This window comes from Capsella rubella, unplaced genomic scaffold (genome assembly GCF_000375325.1).
Source record: "Capsella rubella cultivar Monte Gargano unplaced genomic scaffold, Caprub1_0 scaffold_3, whole genome shotgun sequence".
In the NCBI taxonomy this organism is placed as follows: domain Eukaryota; kingdom Viridiplantae; phylum Streptophyta; class Magnoliopsida; order Brassicales; family Brassicaceae; genus Capsella; species Capsella rubella.
The window spans coordinates 2038466-2061768 of record NW_006238921.1 but is presented as its reverse complement, the minus strand read 5'-3'; the positions used below and the strand labels follow the sequence as shown (position 1 = coordinate 2061768).

The window sequence follows — 23303 nt, the reverse complement described above, 5'->3', positions numbered from 1 at the left end:
CCACGAATTCACGTTTACAACATATTCGCACGACCGCTTGTATATTTTTCAGACATAATTTTAAACAATTAATCATGGGATTTTCTTCCTCGCAGATTATGATCCAAATTAAAAAAAAAATGAGATTTCATATTTGCACATGACCCAGCTACTTCGCAAATGGAAAAACAATGATAAAAATTATGCAGATATATTGCTACACGAACAAACTGGAAAGTCATTACAAAGGGATCTCAAACACTACAAGTTCAGAAAGTTATTTACCCCCAAACAAAAAAGAAGAAATAGAATCAAAATTGGGAATCAGAAGTTTCTAAAGTACTCAATTGTTTCACAGGTATTGAGTCAGACTTTCACCGCTCATCTCTTCCATCTGTTTGATTATATCTTGAGCCAAAGATTTTACAGATAGCTCAGCGTCTTCGAGTAGCTCACCTAAGAATGGAATAGTCTCAGCGAGCAGCACAAGATACTCTTCTTTCAGATTATCCAGCATCTGTTTCACACTTCTCAAACTCGATATCCTTGACCGTATATTCTCACTCCTTGTCTGCATTAGCACCTGACCAAATATGTTTTTTAAGTAAGTCAGTTTAAAAACCTATGCCTTGCGAACAATAAGTCAATACCACAACTAAAGTCTTATCAAAAATATCAAAGGCATGCTTTCTAGAGATTATGTTATTACCTCGTGGTTCAGCGGTTTCCAGAGGAGGTCAGAGCCTGAGGCTACCGCCATCTGACCGATACATGAAACCAATACTTCATCAACTTCATCCACAGATGGTACATGTGGATGCTCCTTTATAGAAGATGGAGGTTCCACAACAAGCTGTGATACAATAGGCTTCAGTAGCACCTGTGGAAAGAAGACCATTTGAATCAAGTTCAATACTCCAAGAGAAAGGGAGATATGTTTGATCCAACAACAAGTAAAATTTACAGATAATAATGACCTGGAAGTTATTCGCATCTAGAAACTTTAAGCTGCCGGTATCATGCAGAAAACAATTCTTCAAGGAAGAAAGCACCAATGCCCTAAGATGCCAGCTTTTTGGTGATATAGCGTCAGATGTTTCCTGGATTTTGGCTTTCTTTTTCTTCCTAGTTGAAACAGAAGCTTCAGCACTGGTGAGGTGCGATACAATACCATCAAGCACGTATTTGAAATATGGTACAAAGATGGACCTGCAATCCAAAGTAAGAGAATTTGAAGTTAATTCCAAATTATCTAGAAGCATAAGCAAATCATACCACGTATTGGAAATATGTTCAGTCACCTGTGACTCTCACAGAGTCGATTCACCAGACCATAGAAAGATATAGCTCGGTCAATGCTCTTGTTTTCACTCACAGATCCGTCTATAATATCTGACTCTGCCCAATCAATACTCCTAATAAAGAGAGGTCTGAATTCGGACTCAGTTAGCTTCTTTGTGAGAGCAACCATTGCATTAGTTACACTTCTCTCAGCATCATCAATGTTCTGAATTGCTGCTGGATTTTGACGTCGAATATCGAGGGCAACTAAGCATTGATCAAAAATCTTCCCATGGCTGCTAACGATAGATGATCTATCCATTTTCACAACTAGATTTTCTAACATATCAAAAGCAATCACCAAGCTTGCATTCCCAGAACTAACAGCCTCATTGTATATTCGTAGAAGTGGTTGCAGAGTGAGGCGAACCTGGAAGAAGGGTTACTATTAAGTTCACTACCTACAAGCAAAAAGAAATTAGATTCATATATTCATGTAAACTTACAGGTATTTTATCAATAAGGAGCCTCCTAATGGCATTGGCTTTGGACTTGAGATTCTTGTCGAAGTCAGAAACATATTCCGGATGCAGCACCATGACTTTCAGAATATCTCCAAGATGAGGATTTAGGAAACCTCCAAGTTTATCAATCACTGCTTCCAGAGTGACTAGAACAGACAGCATAAGCAACTGTTCTTCTGCTGTTGGGTTTCCCCCACTCTTGGATGCAGATGATACTTCACTCGATTGTTTAATCAAATTCTTCATTATGCGTGGAAGTTCAACGAGCGCCTTTGGTCCAAGAACATTGATCAGTGCACCAGCTGCGCGTAGACAGCTTGACGAGACTCCCAAATTCCTTGAACTGATGCCTTCTGCAACAGATGCAAGGCACTTGCTGAAGATTCGATGACCAGAGGGAAACCTGCCAGCCAAAACTTCCAGTGTAGAAATGGCAGCTCGTTTAGCTGGAAAACTTGACTCATCATCTGTCTCATCAATTAGATGGACAATCTCCTCACACATCTTCCCAAAAGAATCAACAGCAACCTCATCCAAGTTCAACCAAGGATTTCTTCCTTTTAGATTGGGGAGCTTCCTCTTGTGTTTCAGTTTAAAAGAGGAGGTGTCCTTAGCTCTCTCACTTATAAGTCCAAGTACCTGCATATACAAATAATAGTAACATTTGCATCAAAGAAAGGCAGTAAGGCAACGAGTAAAATCCCAATAAAGAACAATTTAACTTCAAAGGATCTGTGCATTCCCAAGGGAATTCACTTGACAATGCTAGTCCCAGGCAAACAAAATGAAGAATATTTGGTAGAGATGTATTCACTTATTACAGCCGCACAATTACCATGAAAGCCTCTGTAATAAATGGCTATAACATATACCTTTTTTGTCCCGTTACGATCCAACTGCTGCTGAAGCAAGCTAGTAATAACTCTGAAATATATAGAAAGATCCATGGCTCCCGTGACAGTCATTAGGACATCATGTATACGCATTCTGATTTCATTTCTAACTGCAGAAGTCCCATCTTTCTCTTTTTTGGCATCAACAGATTGTAGGAGAGATATACAACCCTTCATAAGCTCCTGTAGTTCATCCTGACAAAATTAACCAAAAGTACTTACTAAATTGGACATTTAAGAAAGCACACAAACAGAGAACAAGGAATAGACAGAGGTTTAGTAAAAACTAAAAACAATTTGTATGACAAAGAAAAGCTGGAAGAGGCTTTTTACCTGGATGCCAACTGATGCATTATTTGTTGGCTCAAGTGACACTGCAAATGCAAATTCCGGGTCTTGCAACTTCTGGAATATAAATTCTAAGACAAGCCGCATCTGTAAGAAACATTGTTTCCTGTCTTTACTGATAGTTTGAAGAAGCATGACCAAGGATGAGAGCCATGTCGAAGAAGAATATTGTTCACATATTTCCATGGCAAAAGCATACTCCCATTCTCTCTTAACAAAGGAGGCAAAACTTTCAGAAGCCTTGGCATTACCAAGCCAAGCTGAGTCTTTCCTTGAAATCAAAGACTGGAATAAGAGGACAAGCAAAGAAGGCAAGCCATTTCGTTCACCAATAACTCTGCAGAAATGAAGGATTTACATTTAGTAAATTCAGATTAAAAAACACAAAATCATATTTAAATATTTTTACTATCTAAACATTACCCCAGCAAGTAAGCAACAATCGAACGCCTTCTATGCTCAACAATATCAGGCAACACTTTCACAAAAATCTGAAAAATCAAATTCAAAATAAAAAAGATATTAATTACCAATTGATTTAACATTTAAAGTACATTATTGAGGGGAAAAAATACCTGCAGCAACTGCTCCTCACTCTTAGTCTTAGACAGCCAAAATGGGATGACCACTGATATAAACCCCTCAAAGATAGATTTCGAGTGGCTATCAATCTACAAATCAAAATAACAAACCAGCAGTTAGGGAATATGCACTAATGAAAAAAATATCGGGGAATGTAAAGAAAGAAGATAGAGACTAACAAACCTGTGTCACAGTTGATTCACCAACAAGTGTAAGTATGCTGATAATATGATCTAAAACTCTATCAGGGACAAATTTAACAGTAGCAGTGAACAGGGAGAAGATATAATTCCGCGTGACTCCTTCATTTGATGAATGAGCCAACTCAACCAGCATTTTGACATTGATTTCATTTGCTATTTCAGCCTGCCATCAGAAGAGAATTAAGAGAAGAAAACAGGCAACAATATACTTAAATCACCTATAAAAATTTCAGCATACCTTCAAAGGATTCACATTCAGAGAATCAAAAATATCTTTCAGGATTAAGAGCACTGTCTGTTGAATGGAAGAAACAGAGGTAGGAATTGTTTCACGAACATCTTGTGGAGGTTGGACTGAGGTTTCCTCAACGGAAGGAGCAATTTTTACCCATTCTTTAGACATAGATCTTTCTAGGAGCTTAAACAAGGGTCCTATGAGGGACTCCCTAAGCAAAAATAAATAATAATAATAAACAATCAGTTGGGCAATAAAATAGTCTCAGATTACTAATCATAACAATGGGCATGCAAATATAAGCATATTGAATTTGAAGAGACCTGTGAGCTAAATCTTTCTTTAGAAGCAGTATGTCAAGTAACGAGGCAATGAAAGAAAGAGCTTTTTCCCCACTAAGAAATTCCCCGCTATTTAAGTCTTCTTCTGGACATGACTTTGAAATTTTCTTCTGTTTCTTCTTCTTGCTTAAAGAACCAATAACAAGTGTATCCTGTTGTGTGATATGATGAAGAGCATGGACCACAACTGAAGAAGGAATCTGCAGTAACATGGAAATATCACGTAATTAAAGCAAAATACAACAGGCAAAATTCTTTCGAGTAAAAATGATCAGTTCTTCAATAATTTTTTTTTGAAAACAACACACAGATAAAAAGGGCTACATAATCCATCAGAAAATACTCTGAAAACAAGGAAGGCCAGGAATAATCTATGGAATAAACTGAAAGTGACCATACCTTCAGGCGTAAGACAGCTTCTTTGGCCCCATTTTGTATACTGCCATTTGTGCTTCGAAACATAGACACCAGTTTATGGAAGAAAGAAATCTGATCCAGAAAAGACAATCAAGTTGTAAACTATCCTGATATATATGAAGAGTTTCCAGCTATAGACGAGTATTGCATTTATATTACACAATGCCATTAAGACTGACCTGAACCTCAGTCTTCAGTGCAACAAAAAATTGATTGCTTAGCTTCTCCAAAATGGTAAGACAAGGAGAAATAACAGCAGGATGTTCTGATGCCATACAATCCATCTGCAAAAGCAAACATCTGTGACTGGACCGAAAAGGTGTCCAAGGAACCAAGGAAAATATCAGATAATGAACTATTCTTACTTTCAATACGCTCAGTATATGGTCATCAAGAGTCTGCCCTTTAAACGATGCTGGACGCATCATGGAGCACTGACACAGGGAGTGAAAAGCAAAAGGGAAATTTAATTAAACTGTAGTGCAAGGCAACAGGTAAAGTTTCCTCTGACAAATATGGAGAAAAGTGAATTTACCTCCAGAAGAAGGCACAATAAATCGACCTCAGCATCTGATATTGGCTGGAAAGTTTTGTCCAGTTTAAAGTAGTACTGACTACGTTTATCTAGAAGTTGAGACAATAACTTAACATTTTCGTCATCCAGAAGCATGCTCCCCAGATTTTTTAGTAATGAAAAGACTCTTAGCTGTAGAAGGAAAAAAAGTTTTAATACTCAAAAAATAATTGCACAAACCATTAGAATGCTGAAGGAAAGGGAACCGAAACAGATAGAAGAGGTAGAGGAAACACACCTTCCCATAAGCAGGTAGTTCTAGCGAAGACTGTAAAATGACCGAAAGAATATTTTCTTTTGTGGATTGATCAAATCTGAAGTTGAAAATAAGGAAGAGATGACAGAGTATGAGAAAAGAACATTCAAGCATGGAGTAAATGGATTAATAGAATTCCAAAAAAAGGCCAAAAAAATATATCCAATTGTTTTTTCAGTCAGATGCAAGTTTTAAGGCATTTATGTATTACTGTTATCTAACATGTTTTTTGCAGTTTTAATTGTGGTGGAAACACTAAAAAGTAGTACACCAGTGTAAGTAGACAAATATTTTGAGGTAAAAGAAAACTTTATTATGATTAGATTTCGATAAACACAGATAAGTACCTTTTCTGCAGGTCAACTGGCACTGTAAGGTCATTAGGGTTTGAACTGAGCAACGATGTCAAGTAGGATGGGAGAAACTTATTGTCCGACAATATAAGTCTCTTTTGTTGCACGATCATCCCCAAAAGCTCATCAAAAGCACTACTATAGATTGGAGCACTCCCTGGTTTTAAGTTTCAGAAAGGTAATTTATAAATAATGTTAGGATAAAACATGACACCCCATACCAAAACAAAGATTACCATTTTTTTTGCTAGAGTCAACACGACACCGAAGGTTGAAGAGAGCCTCAATACAATTCATGGCAGCTACTTTAAGGTCCTACAGAGTAAAAGTACCAAGATTAAAAAGGGTTTTAAGAAAAGGAAGATACTGCAAAACAGAAACAAAAATTCAGGTGTCACCTGATTATTACTCGACAATGGAACCAAAAGTACAGGAAAGTTTGAGAAAATTTGAGTCAGCCATTCATTATTCCTGCTAGAGCAAAGATATGAAATGCATTTGAGACTTTCAATTTGGACCGCAGGAGGAACATCTGCAAGAAGAAACAAGCAGCATAAGAAAACCGAAGACGGAATAAACATAAACAGTTACCAAATACCGGATTCGATGAGCCAAATGGCACAAAACAGAAGAAAAATATTAACTAATAAAAATTCAGACATTAAGAATGCTAGGAAAGAAAAACTCATCTGAAAACAATCTCAAGTGTTTATGACACCATTGAACAACTAAGGGAAATATAAATCTCAATGCAAACCTTCTCGTGAGATCAGTGGAGACAGAAACAAAACGGGACAGACTTTGGCTTCTCTCACACGGTAATGAAGGTGTTCCTTGAAGACATGCCGTGACCGAGTTGTTGCGAAAAAGAAAAACAAGTCCTCAAGTCCGCTACACAACCTTTTGCTAAAGACCTAAATGAAGGAGAAGAAGCACATATACAGTTGTGAGCATTGCTATTGATTGGCAACAAGAATTTATATAGCCACATCTTAACCTGATCATGTTGAGAATCACCTACCGAAGCAACATGGGCGGGTTCAAGATTAATGAATGACTCGCCCAATTTCCAAAACAAGCAGATCAGAAGCTTTGAATTCAGAGCAGTAAAATCAGAGGTGTCAAGAAATTGGTACAGGAGTTCTTGGCAGTTGCTTTTCGACAACTGCAAATAATACACAAATACATTAAAAACTAACAAGATTTAAAAAAGTATCAACCATAAAATGAAAACATCAATCTACATCAGCTGGTAGAACGCTATACCTCTTTCAAAGAAATATCAACTTCAACCTCAAGTTCTTCCCAATCCGTCTTCAAAGCAGGAAAGCAAAGCTCGAAAAGATCCAAAAACTGAATAGGGTCTAAATCAAAGGAAAACACAGCCATCAACATCACATCATGAATACTTATCATATGAAACAAAGTTTTTTTTTACGATTCTTAGAAATTAAAAAAGACTTGATTATCAGCATGTATTAATGCATCAACTTTAGACAGAACTTTACCAGATGAAGAATTTAGCTTCTGCAATGAATGCATCAACAGCATATAAAACAGTGACTTTGACAAGGTGAAATCTTGGCAACTGACAGTAAGCCACGGAATATAATCACCAGGGTGCATCATAAATGCTTCCGCCAGCTTGTTAATGATATCCATGTTCAATGCGGATACACTTTCACGGATCAGTAGTCCCTTCTGATATGAGATAAGAGTTAATAAGTCCCAAAAGAACTGAAAGTGTTATTTACAAAACAAAACAGTAAAGTAATGACGAACCTGCAACTTGTTACGTTCCTGTTCTGTTAATTTGATATGGCTGCATGTTTGCAAAACTTCAGAGAGCTTATAGTTGCACGCACTCTCAATAAGCTCAATCCTCCGTTCATCATGATCCAAGGAAAGTGCTTCCCCCAAATCGTTGATAATATCCATGCTAATCGAAGATAAGGTTGTAGACATGATATCTTCAATATTTTTCTGTAACAAAGAGTTTCTTAGATGACATGATAATAATAACAATCAACAGCCAAAAAAAAAGATTTGTGATTGCGACTTGGAGTATGAAGGAAAGAAAAATCGTAAACACATATTTACCATTCCATCATCAACATCAAGATTCTTGAAAAGGGGCCAGTTAACATGCTTCCCCAGTTTTAGCACATGTAGATTTAATTTCCACGTCTATTAAAAGACATGATTCAGCAATTAACAAAAGTAATAAAGATTTTCGTCATAGCTGTATAAAATGATGAGTACAAGTAAAAACCTTCGGTTGAATTAAGAGAAATGGGAAAATTGCAGAGGTAACTTTCTCAGTAGAGTCTGCTTGATGACAGAAGCTCGAGACAGCAATTTTAAGAGACAAAGAAACAACGTCAACTGCCAGTTCAACATTATATGATACTCCTGCAACAAAATGGATGATTTCAGGTTAAACTGATTGAACATAAAATTTGCAGTCTTAAAAAGAAAAAGGAAAAAAAATCATTACATCAGATACTAAAGAAACTAGATGAAAACATTTTCCAGAGTTTTCCTTAAGGTAATAACTCATTCAGTAATTTAAAATATGCATAACATTCACGAAAAGTGGCCATAATTTAAAAAGCAACACAACTATGGCCTGAGTAGTTTAAGAGCCTACAAATAAAACAGTGTATCAGCGGTGGACAAGGAAGCAATTCTATATCACAAAAGACAGTACAACCTAAAACATGTCTAACTAATTTTATCACACTAGAATATCTGGATTACATCTGCATAGTGTCCCATCTGATCAAAGCATAACTGCTAGCAGAAAAGATATATTAGAGGATACTAAATATCAACACTCGTTAATAAAATGCTAAGAAGCCTCTAGACGACAACACTGAACAAAGTTATGAAAAGAACAGACTATATTCAATCACCTGATAGGAGGATGCCAACACATCGTTTCACCACATGCAGCAAGGCATCTAGTAGACCAGAAGTGGTTATTATATTTGGCAACTTATCAAAAGACAGGGCAGCGTGAACAACAGCCAGATCATCATCCCAAAGCTGACGCAGTATAGCATCCTGAATTGTTATAAGGTTCTGGATGGAGGGTAGAAAAGAAATTGAAGAATAGTCAGATGACAAGAAGTGCAAAGTATAGTCACAAAATGCTTGGAATGAGTACCCCACACATACCTCTGCTTTAGAGCTATCATCCTTGAGAACACCATTCAGACTAGAAAGTGCGGCACAGCGTACAGTGGCCTATGATTCATATCATGCCCTCAGTCTTGCGCAGAAGAAAACAGAAATTATCTACATAATTAAAATAAGAGTTTATAGTACCCTGGGATGGTGGAGCCGAAACCACAATTTTGAATCCACAAATGGGTGGGACATGTCAGAATTTCCATCCAGCATACAAGACAACATCTCTAGCTTTAAATCCTCTTTCTTTGACTGAGCTTCAGTACCCTGCAACAAGAATTTAATAACTCAGACGACCATATAACAAACATAAAGGAAGTTAAGTAATCGAGAGTTGGATCACAGACCTCTAGAAATTTAGGAACCGCTGCCCGTAGTTCAGCAGGATATTTATTACTTACAACAACCAGAATTTTCTTGGCCCAGCTCCCTGCAATTAGATCGCAAAAATAGCTGTTATATAAAGAGTATCTTCAAAAATGAACACCCAAAACTCAAAGGAATGAGTAATTGACATTTCACGCACCAGATGTAGAAGATGTAAAATCACTATTCTTCTGATATTGTGTTATACACAAAGAGAAAACCTTGGAGATGAAATGATCAACCAAATTGTTTACTGGAACAGCCTCAATTATTGAAGCTAAAGCTTCACAGCACTGATCATCAGATGAACTACAGACCAGATGACAAGTAAGTCATGACATGAATACTAACAAAATATAGGCATCTGCTTGGAAATAATAGAAAGTGTCAGATATACACCTGTAAAGAAGCAAAGAATCCAGTAGCACTGCCATGAATCTTTTGATGTTAAACTCTTTGGACAAGCCCAAAAGAATACCAGAAATATCTCTACACAAAATTGAAACCGTCACTGGAAAAATACTAACAATGAATACTATTAAAATGGTTTAAGAGAGAGAAAAATTCATACTCAGCTACCTTATTTCCTTCAAAAGATCCAAGGCTTTCCTTGGGATCAAGTCCACGGATTGCAGCTGTAGTTGATAAAGAAAAAAAAATAGTTCATTAAGATCAACACCAACCAGTTGTGGTAGAATCCTCAGCTAGCCATAGAAAATATGTTTCACCTCAATTTAGAAGTTTATATATTCGTGCTATTCGAAATTAAAATGCAAGAGGTTCATGATAACAGGAAGTTACTGCACCTGAACAAAATTGATCAAGGCCATAAATGACAATCGTAGGGAATGCGGGGCAGAAGATTCTTTGGCATGTTCACGAGCAATGTCGATGATGGACCTCATAAAGCGCTTGATAAGGTTAGTATTTAGGACGGCTCTGTTTGCCAACATCCCAACAACCATTAACGCTCCAGCCTAGAACCATTTAAGAATGTCACAAAAGTCACATTAACTGAATAACAAAATGAAATTAGTAAACAATATTTGGTAAAATCCACTTTACAAACCTGTTGATCTAAACACCCTTTCACACCAGATTGAAGACCAGAGTCCACAAATGGCAAAATACTCTTTACAATATCTCCATCAACAGTTGGAACTGAACCAAGCACCCCGACAACAACCGCTGTGGAGAAGCTAACGACAGGTTTTGAAGGCTGATACTTTTTAGTACGAGATGCCTACAATGTAACCATGAAATCAGATGTTCAGTTTAATATAGCCAATTAAAAACTAGTTTATGGAAGAAAACTATTTGCAGCTACTTACGTAGTCACACAAGGCCTCCAAAACTTGCAGATGACGTATACATTGTTGAACGATAACCGATCTAGGAGGTGGAGCACCTGAATTTTTAACACCATCCAGAAATTTCCACTTGGTATTTCTGTAATGCAAATGAGAACCAAGGTTTACAAATTGATTCGATAAATTGTGTGACTTTATTTGAAAATGAAAGATCCATACTTACCCAGTAGAAAGCAGTTGAACAATACGTACGAAAGCATGTGTGTCGTGGTATGGCAAAGCACATAGAACAAGCTCTTCCAAGTTGTATATATGAATCCTGCAAAATAGAGAAGATTGGGACAATCTGTTGAACGATAAAGGCAAATATAGATAGCCAATAGTAATAAGTAAACACATACTTGTATCTTCGTATCAGATACTCAAGGGTCTCCAAGGAAGCTCGAAACTGAAGATACCCCGAGAGTAAACGTAGATACGAACTGATTGATGCATCAATCCGAGCATTTTCTTCCTTACCCAGCAATTCCCTATCAATTTCTCTACTTTTATGACTAAACAAGTCATTCATGTAATTCTTAAACCTCTCATCTTTGTTTCCAAGTACTTCTAGACCTGAATTAACCACACACACAAAGAAAAAACAAAATAGCGATAAGAAATTAATTTTTCAATGAGCTTGCTCACTGGAATTACATATTTACTAGAAGAGAACAATCAAAAATTAGAACAGGCCTTTGAGTCCGAGCTCATAGATAGATTCGATATCAAAATCAGCTGCTTCTTTAGGACTGAAGAGAATCGAAGGGCGTGTGAAAGGTCTCTTCGAAGGCTCTGTATCGCCTTGTAGCACTGATTTAAGAGCCTGTAGTTGCGACACCATTGAAGAACTCATGCTTGCTATTGGGCAAAGACTGTATCTTCAGATGACAATCGAAGAAAACGTTTGAGGGTGAGCGACCGAGCGAGAGAGAGAGACAGGGAGCGGCGTAGCAGAAGAACACCAAAAACAAAAACAAAAAGACGCGGCGTTGAGGAGGTGGAAGAAGAAGAAGCGGGTTTAGGGTTTAACGATCCTTTTATTTTCTAATTGGGAAAATAGTTCTAGGGTAAAATAACATTTGAAACCCCTGAGTTTGAATGGATTTGCGTTTCAAAGCATGACCCATTTGTTTAATATTTAGGTTTACAACCCCAAGTTCTGTTTTTGGTTCAAACAACCCCATAAAACCATATCTGCATCCACTGTTATAAAACGTTGCGTTTTGGTTAAACAGAGAATCCTTGAATATAAAAGTCTGAAAACAAGTGGGAAGATGGAACTCTCTCTATTCTCGATAACTTTTGATTCATGTTATCGAGAAAAGGATATTCAAGAAACTGTTTGATAGAACTTGAATATTTATTTCAGGTTTAATCACTTGTTACATTCCATTTGTTAAGATTAACACACCCATCACTTCTAGAGTTCTACTGGAAGTTATAGCCAAGAATTTCAGTAATATTTGAAATTGTAAAAAATATTAAAAGCTCACTACAAAAACATAGAACAAAAAGAAATGTAACGGTTGACCTCTTTCGCTAGAAGTCATAAAATTAACGACACCAGCCAGCTTCAGAATTGTTATAACAAAACAGTGCTACTGCTTATGAACAAGTTACTTTTCCCTTATCATCTAAATCAACAGCTGTAACTGTTAGTCAACTTACTCTCATAGTCTCATATTTAAGCATGACTCCATTTTCCGTTTCTCCACACTTGGCAAGGCCTTAGATCACTGTAAGCAAACTCCAATCTCTCATCATTCGTCTTGAAGTAGACACCATATCTCGTGTAGTTGTAATTTATCGTATAGACTCGGCCAGACCACCAACCTTCATTGTACCAAGCATCCACATCTTCATACAATTTATATCTGTATGCCTTTGGAATCAGTGGAGGAGGAATAGGTCTTATATCTGAACCTCTTGCTTCTTCCTTCAACAACTCTCCTTCATCATCTGTTTTTAGTGTTTGATACTCCACTGTGTATCTGTTGTCCCCTAAGTAACTTATGATCTTCGCAGAGAACCATGATCCTTCGTAACCTCGTTCATCGCTTCTAACTTCCACCATCATTTCATTGTTGAAGACCTTCTCTGCTCTCTCACAAGATTTTAGCTTCTTAAGTGGAGGTCTGTAACATTCTGCCTGCATATAACAAGATATCCACAAACTGTAAGTATAACAGCATAAATGCTTAAGTTCTTAAACCAATAACAAGATCAGTCAAATACCTTGGAAGGATTACTCCATTCTCCATTGATCCAATCTTTGTGCGGCCTTAAGTTGGAACTTAGGATTGTCGGTTCTTCACCTTTTGAGGTGATAAAAACTGAATACTTGGAACCTCCTCCGAGAACTTTGGAAACACGACCGGTCCACCACCTTTTGTTGAACCAAACATCAACTTCATCCCCTGGTTCATAGCACTCAACAGGCGAAACTTGTGGAGGGGGAACTGGTCTCATGTTCTGGGATTCTACAACATCTCTCAGAGGGATCGACTCACCACCATCTCTACTAAAGTTCAGGTGTTCAACAATGTACTTATCGTCACCTAATAAACAAAGTATAAGTGCACAATACCAAGAACCCTTGTAAGCTGCTTCTTCACTTCTGACTTCCACAAGAGCTCCCTTCTCATATTGATCTCTTCTCTTGATTTTTATCTTCAGTTTAATACTTTTAGGTGTCGATTCCAAGACATTGCTCTGTAAATAAATAAAAAGCAGCATGAGTGTATTTACTATTTAGCTATAGGAATCCCAACAAATCTTCCAATTCAATTGCTTGATTACATATAGCCAGTCACTAGGCTTGATTCTAAAATTAGGAAACTTAGAATTAAGTCGCGACACCTTCAAAGTATCCGACTCCCATTCCAAATCCATAAAGTATCAATCAAAAAGCCAAAGAAAGAATGTATCTCTCGAAGCTCTAAATCTGTGTCAAAAAACTTATCCACAAATAAGCAAAATCAGACATAAAGTTTACTTTAAAACCCTAGATTCTGTTCAAACGCAGAGAAATTTTTACCTGTTGAAAAAGAGAGGGAACCCACGAACCACCTTGCCATTCACGATGCAGCCTCATATCGAGCTGATCAAACTCTATTTCTGGACGATTTTCCCCTTTAAACGCCACAATGTACCTTGAATCTCCAAGTACGGTCGTAACAGTGCCTCTAACCCAGCAACCTTCGGTGTCTCTGAAGACGTCGACCTCATCGTTAGCTTTGAACCGTCGGTTGAGCTCACGCGGCGGAGATGGGCGAAGGAGGGAGGGAATAACGTACTCCTTCATACGTGCCGAACCTCCAACAGTTAGGGCTTCGTGTTCCACCCAAACGTGCTTCTTTCTCACCGAAGGCGCGCTAACAACAGTAGCCGTAAAGTACGCCGTCGCGCCGGAAACGAGTCGTTCCACCTCAACTCGGTCGCCGCCCCGCCAAAATCGATCGCTCGCCATCAGTAATCAATTTTTGTAAACGAACGAGATAATACTGAAGAGGATGAAGTTTCTGGAAACCTTGCTTTAATAGAAGAAAATCAGAGAAGGGAAGAGTGAGAGGAGGGCTATAGTGAAAGATGAGACCGTGGCAACATGAACACGTCGGTCAAAATTGGTCAATGCCAAAAAAAAACAAATTACCAAAAAATTGGTCAATGCGAAAAAGAGGAAGACACCAAAACAACACCTCGTTTCTAATTTATATAATACAACGTCCTGCTTTTTTTTATTTTTCCTTCAGATCACAGTGCGAGGCGCTTGTGTGTTTTTTTGCTCACGTGTCAAATTAGGAGCCGTTAATCTGTGAGTAGCGTGGAGTTCAAGCCTTCGAGTAAAACCCTCACGGCTCGTTAAAAATTAAAAGGGGCCGACCAAGCCCACATCTTCTTAAAAGTTATTTTTTTGGTTCTTATGGTCATCCGAAAATGGGCCGGCCAAGCCCACATCATCCTAAAGTTATGCACCAAAAAAAAAAGTCGTGTGTTTTTCCACCTTTCCTTTTTATTTTGATATCTGAGTAGTGAGTAGTGAGTACTTTTGCCGTCTCGAAGCTGAGTATGAAGCTACGCATAATAACCGGACACTGGGTCAGTTAACAATGCCATTAACTGATCGAACCAAATGTCGTTACTCGTTAGTTAGTTATGCGTAGGTAAAAACAGATCCGTAGGCTATATACGCTAGAACATCGTGCCGTTTTGCCTTTATTTAAACATAGACAACAAAACGGTGAATCGTCTCAAATTGCGCCAAAAGTTTGGCAAATCGTACAGGGAAATGAGTTTGTACACTCGGTTTCTTCTACTCTCTTTCTCTAGTCAAAGGGTGAGGCTAAAGCGGGATGTAGAACGAGCCCAGCATCATCAGTGTGCTTGATCTTAACTTTTCTTATCCTCTTTTTCATGATAAGTGGCCATATGAGAAGGGTTCGAGCCACGCGACTCAACGGGTCTTGAAGACCATCCACTTGGTAGTGACCAAACCGCCAGTCACGGTCGACAATAGGTCTCCACTGAGGCTTGTCGAGACCATCTTTTAAACAAACACAGCCTTGGAAGTAAGATTATACAGTAAACGTTGGAAAAACTGAAAAACGTAAGGTGGGTGTTGTAACCAACCTGCGTACATAAGACCATTATTATTAACGGCTCGGTAAAATGGCCGTATTTTTCCTGCTTTGGCAGCTTTCTGGAGTTCATTCCATGCAAGAGACCGATCTTTACGAGTGACTTTTCCACTTTTAACTATCTGGAGGGCAGGAAAGAAAACACAAAAGCAATTTAAGAAGAACAGCGATCTGTTGATCTCAAGTGTAGTGGAAACCACAGTGGGTTATAATGATAAACCTTGGAAAAGAGATGGTACGACGGCCGAAGGGTTCGAGCAAGATTATGGGATCGGTCAACCGCAACAAGTCCAAATTTTGGACCATATCCATCAGCCCATTCCCAGTTGTCAGAGATAGTCCAAAATACGTAACCAAGCACAGGAACACCCTGTTGTAAAAGCCACAAACACAATGAGAGATATGCCAATACCTAGGGTTGTATGGCGGACCCCAAGCATGACCCGTTTTGAGTCTAGCCCATAACGTGTTGGATGAGTCAGGTACCAGCCATTTTTCGTAATGGTGTCAAGGCTAGCCTGTGAACCGAAATCAAGGCCGGTTTTTGAGCTTAGATTAAGCTCATAACAGGTCAGACTCAAAATGGGCGGGGCCAGCCAGTCACAAAATACTACCAAATATCAATATTTAAGAAGTTAATCACGTTTGGATGATTCAGAGAGTTACAGGGACAAAAACCTTTAGCATTGCAGCATATACGGCAAGGAGATGCTCGATCAGGTAAGGTCGTCGAATCACATCTGTTTCATCAGACACGCCATTTTCTGTGATGATGAAAGGAACTTTCAGATGTTTGTATTTCTCGTGGAACATCAACAGCACGCGGTAGAGACCATCAGGATATACCCCTCTTCCAGATTCACTGTATTCATCAGTCTCTACAAGCTTTAGTCCAGCACCACACACTACTTCCTGATTTGTCGGAGTCAGATTCCAACATACTTATTCGAGACAAAGTAATATTATTTATCCAAATTTGAGACCTAAAATCAATTGTAACTCTTAGCTCTCTTACCTGTCCGTAGTAGTTGATGCCTATGAAATCCAACTTCTCAGAAATGCTATCGATGTATGGAAACATAGTGAGGGAATTTGTAATAGTAACGGCCCCGATATCAAAGAGCCCATATGGTCGCATAAAGGAGACATGGTGTGCAACCCCTACCAAAGGTTTTTTCAAAGAACTGCAAAATAAGAGTAGGAGGCTATTAAGAAGTGCTAGTGAGAGAAATTCATATGATATATTTTTAAGAAATAAAGGAGAAAAACTAACATTTTCCCGTGGATGTAGTCATAGGCCTTTGAGTGAGCAACAGCCATCCAGTGTAAGGCTCGATGAAATACACCCATTGGTAGAGTAGATGTAGCCATCTCCAGAAAATCAGGGTTGTTACCGGGCCAAGATCCACACATATAGGTAAGCATGGTGAAGACATGGGGTTCATTAAATGTCACCCAAGAGTCTACCAAATCGAACATGGAATCCACTACAAGCCTGGCATGTTATAGAGAGATGATTAAGACCTACATAATTTCCATAAAGCTCATTGAAAGGGGCAGTCACCTGGTAAATTCCATAAAGTAATCAACTGTCTTCTCTATTTTCCAGCCACCATAATCAGCAGCCCATGGTGGCAATGAATGATGAAACAACGTTAGCATCACCTTCATTCCATTTGAACGAACTCTACCAAGTATCCATTTATAGTGTTCAAGGGCCTCGTAGTTAACCTACAAAGCACAATAATAGAAAAACAAAATGGATTGAGGCACTATATGATGGTATCACAATAGGTGAGGTGCGTTAACACTACAAGAAGCATATGTATTCAGAGACAAGCTTTATGTATCCTTGACTCACTGCTTCCTTAATTCCTTCGGTGGGCTCAACTGGCATGATCCTAGACCAATCAATTCCCATTCTAAAGACAGTAACGCCCGTATCTTTGGCTAGCTTCACTTCTTTGTCAGGATCTGACCAAAATTTAAGCCTTTCCTCCCTGAAACAAATCGAGAAAATTAAACTTTGAGGTGTACTATGCATGCATCAACTATCTTGGTGGAATTGATGTTAGAAATCTCACGCGTGGGGAGCGTTATGCCAAGCAGCTACATTTTTAACAGGTGACTTATCAGCTGAAGTCTTATCTTCTTTTCCATTTTTGTTCTTCTCCAACCCTTTGGTTATAGCTCCCACAGCAAGCTTAACTTTCTTCCTCTTAACTTTGTTATCAGCAGCGGCCTCTGCATCTGCTTCTGAGCATGGTGTTTCTTTTGCAAACTGGAGCCAAGCATCATCGAGGTCGTCCTCAGCATGAGCAGGTGCGGTAGCCAACCCAAAGAAGAATTTGCCATCCTTGTGTTCTGAAACGAACATGTTCCATCACAGATAATGATATATCAATCGGATTCAATTTCTACATAGACTGATAAAAACGTAGAGGAGATTGCTTCTGATAATTCTGAATCCAAAAATCGTTTTAACCAAAAGAGTTTCCCAGAACAGCAAGCTCGACAACATAAACGAAAAGGAAGAACACATTTGAACAGTAATAGGAATCGCAGTGGGGGAGGAGAAGATGAGAGAGCAGCTTGTTACCAATGGAATTGAAATCGGCGAGAACTTCTTTAGATTCGTCGATTGGAGAGCGAAACTTAGCGAGGCTCTGGCGACGGAAACGAGAGTAAGAGTAAGCGTTGGCTCCGACGGTGATAGAGGCCAAAAGACCGGCGACCTTAACGAGCAATGCGACTAATTCCATAATCTCGCCGACGATGGAAATTGACGACCGGAACTTTGTTTTATGAGTTCGTACCGGCGCGGAGAAAGATAAAACAAAACGGGTTTATGAAAGGAGAGCCCATTAAGGGCCCATTGAAACGGCGTGACGTGAAAGCGGTTGGGTGGTGGTGATCACTTTGCTGCTCGCTCTCTACCTTATCGTGTTCGTGTGGGTGGCTTAGCTCCAAAGTCCGTGTACGTCTCTTTGTCACTCACTTGTCAGTTTTTTTAAACTTTAAAGCTCATCTTTTCAGTAAGTAATGTTAACTAATACACTAATTAACTAATACTCGATATGGATTTTGTCTCAGTGGTATGTGTACTCTGCTGAGTGGTCCACTTAGATTTCCTTATCTTCTTCATCAGCCACATATACACAATAATTTCCTTTATTTCCCTCTACACCAATTTCCTTTTTCCTTCAAATATCCAATTTTGATTTGATTGGATAAAGTCTAGCGTATCCATTAGGAAAGTCTAGCGTATCCATTAGGATCAAATTTTGATCAGATTAGTCAATTTTGTGTTATTTATATCCAAATCATTGAAATCAATTCCAGAAATAGGAAATTCGGGAAACGAAAAAAATATACTCCTATTGATGTTACTTATACATGTTTCACTCAAGTAATAGATATACATCATTTATAATTATATTTACAGTAGTATGTATATCTGGATAGTTATTTACATAAATAAGTGTAACTAACTTATGAATGTGATTCATATGTGAGGAAACTTTAGGCAATAAGATCATGTTTTGTTTATGAGTTATGATCACATGTTGAAAACTTGAAATATGGAGCTTTCAAGGGAAAAAAAGTTATGTTTCAGGAAACTATGATCTTGGAGGTGTGAAACGCAAACACTTGTTCTTCCCTCCGCTGCTTCTACTCAGGCCACAGACACACGTCTCGAGCAGCTGATAGTCCTCTTCCCAGAACAAGAGTGATGCTTTCTCAGGTTGTTCTATGAGTTTCTTAGAAGCCAAGAAGCCTGCAATGGTCCAGGTCTGATAAAGCCTTGATTGTTTCCCCACGAATCTCCCGCTTTTTGTGTCATAATACTCAGGCCACTCATCTTCCTTGAGCCTTTTCTCTGCTACAGCAACTGCTTTCTTCGCTAATTCTAGCTTACCCATCTTGATACAAGCCAATGTAAACTACAAATCAATCCATGCATTATTAGGGTTTTAGAGTTTCGTTCAATCTGAAAACACAGCGAAATGATACATGTTTGTTTGTTTGTTTGTACCTGCCAGAGGAGGGTTGGCCAGGATCCGCCATTGTGATATGACCAAGGCCTGCAATGACAAGTATAAAACCAAAGATCAGTAGAACCCTCAAAAGAACGAATATAAAATAATAATAAAAAAGTATTTTGAAGGGACTTACGTGTTCTTTGGATCAGATCCGGTGATGATTCGCCATTCGTCCTTCTCTAAAGCCGGGAAACAGATCTTGAGAGGCATGTTAGCAACAAGGTCATCCCATTTTTCCTCGATTAATGTCATAACTCCTTCGTTCTGTTCCTGGTCTCCCAGAGATGAAATAACGGCCCAAAGGTTTCCAAGTGTGAAGAATCTGAAATCCATGTGGGCAGGCTGGAGATTTCCAATGAAGTAACCACCTTTATCAGGAATCCAGTCGACAAGCCAAGTAGGGATCTGATCTGGATATATGTTAAACTTGTTGGTTGCATCTGCTGAATACTCCTCAGTGTTGTAGCGATATATCTCGTTGATTTTCTTAATATCGACCCAATAGTACTCTCTAATATGGAATGATAAAGCACTTAGGCGATTGTTGACAGCGGCGACTAAGTTCTTGGTTCCATCATTCACAATAAGCATCTCTCTAGCACAACGGAGAGCAGAGTAGAATAATGCCTGGGAATGAAAAAGTTATTACAGTTAATTATTAGCTATAAAAGCTCACTTTCATCAATCATACATGGTCTGTCACTTTACTTGGATTTCAAGTGGATGGCCATGAATGCCCATTCTTCGATCAATCATACATGATCCGTCAGTGACAAGAAGAGTAGGGAACATGTCAAAACCGTCCGCTAGACATAGCTTAAGTATCAACTTGATCCCTGTTTGGACATCAATTCTCTCTTGTAACGTGTAGTCACCAGTGAGCTTTCCATAAGCTCTCAACAATATAATCCACCACAAACCTATAACAAAAGTAAAAAGATTACAATCATAAAATCATTACACTAATGTGAAAGATTCACAATGTCCAAAAAAGAACAATGTGACTTAGTTGCTCTACTGTCTAGTGTATGTTTCTCTATTACAAGCAAAAGAAGTCAAAAGCAAAATAGTTACCAGAGTCAACAGGGCTAACACGTCCTATAGCAGATCCACCAAAATCTGGATCTAAAAACTCCTCAAATGAACCATCATTTCCCTCAAGTGGCTCAGATTTCACTTTAAAACTCGCCGGCATTAGCCCTGGGCCAGGGCTGTGACAGTCCACTGTTTTCTCCCAGCTCTATAACAACCAAATAACACAAAGCTCAATTAATAAACTTCGGTCTAACTTTGTATATCAAATGCCTTGTAGTTACATTCACAAGAACTTAATGTCAACGGAATAAAAGGCAAAACACCTTTTTAGGAACCAAAAACTTAGCAACTAGCAAGCAAGGAAATGCAAACATTTAGACCAAAGTTTCATACCAATGTCATAACTCAATATTTCTAATCATGCATCAAGCTTCATCAAGGCCATATTTAGTATAAAGGAATCTTTCAAAGACCGATTAACACTAATTTTATCAAATAAGGTTTCAAATGTTTGGGAGATCTGAAACAATAAATAAAACATAAGGAGACATACCTGAAACTGCAACGTACATGGGAGATATTTCTGTGGATCTTGCCTTTCTCCATTAGGCAAGATAAATCAGTAAACAAACTAGATACATTTCCCATTTTCAAAATCCGCTAAACTTCCCTAAAATGAGAAATCAAATTCCATTGGCAAATAATGAGCGTGCATGCAACCAAGAATAGCAAGACTATTTTGAAAGAATCAAGCCAAACTTCACTCCTTTGAAAATCGGAAATTTACATAGCAAACTAGTTAATGCGAGTATTAAAGACCAACCAACTGAAACAGCTTCCAAGCATATTAACAATAATACCGACCAAAGCTCTAAAATTGTTGATACAAACACTATTGTAGTAGTCTAGACAGAATGCAGAAGCAATCAAATGACAGTTCAAGAGCATGTACAATTTCAAACAAAAAGGTTCAGGACAAAGTTACCTGCAACTGCAATGTATGAAGTAGAAAGTTTCTTACAATCTCCCCTTCTCCATCAAGCAAGAAAGCATAAGCCGAAGGAACAAAATCGCGAATAAACACTTGATCATAGTTCAAAGTCTGCTTGTCCCCTGGATCATTAGCCGCAACAGTCCCGACCGGAAACCCACAGTAATTCACCACCGCGCCACGAAGCAGCTTCCACGCCTCCTTCTCATCATCATTCTGACTCGAACCCCGTTCTGTTTCCCTTCTTACATCCACATTGCCAAAATTAGCATATTTTCCTCCCCCATTACCACTTTCCTTTTTCGGTCTCCCTTGGGTTTTCTCCACTTCCTTGAAAACCAGTGGCTTCACAAACATACTCTCGAAGGTCTTATCATTTACATGAGAATCTAACGAAGAACTCGAATGGTTTCTAAAATCTGAAGCTACACGGGGAATTAATAATACACCCCTGCCGCCTCTTCCTCTACTACTACTACTACTACTACTACTACCTCTAGCTCTTAAAACTCTAGATCCTCCTCCCCAACTAATGGAATCGGAATCGGAAAAATCATTCCGATCCAGAACAAACCGACGACAATGAACACCAGATCTAATACTTCTGGAATCAATCTTTGTACAGTGTAATTTCGACGAATTGATTAATCTGCCCGAGCTCGGGGGAGAAAACCCGAAAAGCGAAGAACTTCTAAAACTAATCAGAAATCTACAACAGGGTTTCATCGCAGAGACACAGATACAGCTCCTACTGTTCATTCTCTCCAACGATCACCAAGCAAAATACAGCTTCTTGGTCCAGATCGTAGAAATTGGAGAATGTATCAACTAATTCGAGGTAAGAAATAAAAAATACTTAGATCGGAAATACTTACAGGGGGAAGAGAAGATGATCAAAGAATGAAATTTTAGAGGAAGATACAATAATAAATGAATGCAGAAGATATTTGTTGTCTAAATGGTTTGGTGAAGATGATGACTATTCATCCATTGTTTTAAAAGGTTGCTTTAAAAGAACAGCTCCGTGGGCAAAACTGTAAAATTACTTATACATGTTGACGCGCGTGCACTTTTATGTTTTCTATTTTTCAGTTATTTTGTAAACTACGAAAATAGGCTTCATATACGTGTCTCTTTTCCCCGTCTAGATAGGGGTAGAAATGATATTCACTTTGTTGTTCTCTCTATCTGTATGGATCAGATGGGCCGGTGGCAGAGCCCACGAGAATTTTACAATAAATAAAATGTGGAGAAATACATTACGATAACCTGAATGTCCCCTTGACGACGAATCTATTTACGAAACTACCCCTGAGAGCCAAGACGTTTCGCTACGTGGCGCAATTTTATTAGTCAGATAATATACACGCAAGTTGCACAAAAAAACAAGTATTCTTTGTCTGAAATATGTATTTTGCACAAGCGCGTCGCCGCGGTCAATTTCGGTTTGCTTTTTGTCTGGGAGTTCAAGCAAATGAATCTTGCTTTGTATTCACATAACCTTCTCCCACACGCTATGATTTAGCGCGTGCTATATATTCACATAAATGGATTTTAAGCCTCTTAGCCCATTGGACCAACTAACTGAGGCCCGTTATGCTCTTCAGTGATTAAACACATTCTAACGGGTTCGGTTCTGATGTCCATGTACTAATTTTCGATACAACCAGGGGCAGCTGCCACCAGCAAAAAAAAAAATTT

The 23303-nt window shown here is 38.5% G+C and overlaps 4 protein-coding genes across 4 annotated transcripts; all 4 read right to left on the bottom strand.

Annotated features, from left to right (window-relative positions):
* Nucleotides 1–171: 171 nt before the first annotated feature.
* LOC17891192 (uncharacterized protein At3g06530) lies at nucleotides 172–11909 on the bottom strand. The gene is made up of 40 exons (XM_006296748.2): nucleotides 11590–11909; nucleotides 11256–11469; nucleotides 11078–11173; nucleotides 10876–10993; nucleotides 10614–10787; nucleotides 10351–10521; nucleotides 10124–10179; nucleotides 9944–10033; nucleotides 9705–9853; nucleotides 9526–9608; nucleotides 9317–9445; nucleotides 9167–9235; nucleotides 8902–9070; nucleotides 8259–8398; nucleotides 8087–8173; nucleotides 7769–7969; nucleotides 7495–7687; nucleotides 7253–7350; nucleotides 7008–7151; nucleotides 6744–6900; nucleotides 6385–6518; nucleotides 6223–6301; nucleotides 5981–6143; nucleotides 5616–5691; nucleotides 5339–5509; nucleotides 5169–5237; nucleotides 4983–5087; nucleotides 4786–4875; nucleotides 4369–4586; nucleotides 4049–4256; nucleotides 3791–3973; nucleotides 3601–3696; nucleotides 3449–3516; nucleotides 3011–3362; nucleotides 2657–2872; nucleotides 1767–2423; nucleotides 1281–1690; nucleotides 957–1188; nucleotides 689–859; nucleotides 172–562 (listed from the first exon to the last, which is right to left on the bottom strand). Exons 1-40 carry the CDS (start codon nucleotides 11747–11749, stop codon nucleotides 332–334), a joined length of 6627 nt encoding a protein of 2208 aa, XP_006296810.1. The 5' UTR covers nucleotides 11750–11909; the 3' UTR covers nucleotides 172–331.
* Nucleotides 11910–12334: 425 nt separating this feature from the next.
* Nucleotides 12335–14567, bottom strand: LOC17893213 (DUF724 domain-containing protein 7). Its single transcript, XM_006297588.2, has 3 exons — nucleotides 13934–14567; nucleotides 13132–13608; nucleotides 12335–13045 (listed from the first exon to the last, which is right to left on the bottom strand). Exons 1-3 carry the CDS (start codon nucleotides 14363–14365, stop codon nucleotides 12581–12583), a joined length of 1374 nt encoding a protein of 457 aa, XP_006297650.1. The 5' UTR covers nucleotides 14366–14567; the 3' UTR covers nucleotides 12335–12580.
* A 485-nt stretch (nucleotides 14568–15052) lies between these two features.
* On the bottom strand, nucleotides 15053–18682 carry LOC17892877 (galactolipid galactosyltransferase SFR2, chloroplastic). The gene is made up of 10 exons (XM_006297155.2): nucleotides 18133–18682; nucleotides 17618–17897; nucleotides 17395–17533; nucleotides 17098–17264; nucleotides 16807–17028; nucleotides 16549–16717; nucleotides 16212–16445; nucleotides 15754–15903; nucleotides 15526–15655; nucleotides 15053–15439 (listed from the first exon to the last, which is right to left on the bottom strand). The coding sequence occupies exons 1-10, from the start codon at nucleotides 18293–18295 to the stop codon at nucleotides 15222–15224; spliced, it is 1872 nt and encodes a 623-aa protein (XP_006297217.1). The 5' UTR covers nucleotides 18296–18682; the 3' UTR covers nucleotides 15053–15221.
* A 231-nt stretch (nucleotides 18683–18913) lies between these two features.
* On the bottom strand, nucleotides 18914–22565 carry LOC17892034 (alkaline/neutral invertase C, mitochondrial). Its single transcript, XM_006297074.2, has 6 exons — nucleotides 21597–22565; nucleotides 20651–20816; nucleotides 20285–20496; nucleotides 19710–20203; nucleotides 19570–19618; nucleotides 18914–19477 (listed from the first exon to the last, which is right to left on the bottom strand). Exons 1-6 carry the CDS (start codon nucleotides 22359–22361, stop codon nucleotides 19154–19156), a joined length of 2010 nt encoding a protein of 669 aa, XP_006297136.1. The 5' UTR covers nucleotides 22362–22565; the 3' UTR covers nucleotides 18914–19153.
* Nucleotides 22566–23303: the final 738 nt, after the last annotated feature.

Coding starts and splice junctions, on each gene's coding strand:
- LOC17892877 (XM_006297155.2), bottom strand. CDS start 18,295: ATGGAATTAGTCGCATTGCTCGTTAAGGTCGCCGGTCTTTTGGCCTCT. Junction 17,029..17,097: donor TACTTTATGGAATTTACCAG/GTGACTGCCCCT, acceptor ATAACATGCCAG/GCTTGTAGTGGATTCCATGT. Junction 15,656..15,753: donor CGTACCATCTCTTTTCCAAG/GTTTATCATTAT, acceptor CCTGCCCTCCAG/ATAGTTAAAAGTGGAAAAGT.
- LOC17892034 (XM_006297074.2), bottom strand. CDS start 22,361: ATGAACAGTAGGAGCTGTATCTGTGTCTCTGCGATGAAACCCTGTTGT. Junction 20,204..20,284: donor GCCATCCACTTGAAATCCAA/GTAAAGTGACAG, acceptor TTTCATTCCCAG/GCATTATTCTACTCTGCTCT. Junction 19,619..19,709: donor GGATCTGATCCAAAGAACAC/GTAAGTCCCTTC, acceptor TTGTCATTGCAG/GCCTTGGTCATATCACAATG.
- LOC17893213 (XM_006297588.2), bottom strand. CDS start 14,365: ATGGCGAGCGATCGATTTTGGCGGGGCGGCGACCGAGTTGAGGTGGAA. Junction 13,609..13,933: donor TTCCCTCTCTTTTTCAACAG/GTAAAAATTTCT, acceptor ATTTATTTACAG/AGCAATGTCTTGGAATCGAC. Junction 13,046..13,131: donor AATGGAGTAATCCTTCCAAG/GTATTTGACTGA, acceptor TGTTATATGCAG/GCAGAATGTTACAGACCTCC.
- LOC17891192 (XM_006296748.2), bottom strand. CDS start 11,749: ATGAGTTCTTCAATGGTGTCGCAACTACAGGCTCTTAAATCAGTGCTA. Junction 11,174..11,255: donor TATCTGATACGAAGATACAA/GTATGTGTTTAC, acceptor TCTATTTTGCAG/GATTCATATATACAACTTGG. Junction 10,522..10,613: donor AAGGGTGTTTAGATCAACAG/GTTTGTAAAGTG, acceptor AAATGGTTCTAG/GCTGGAGCGTTAATGGTTGT.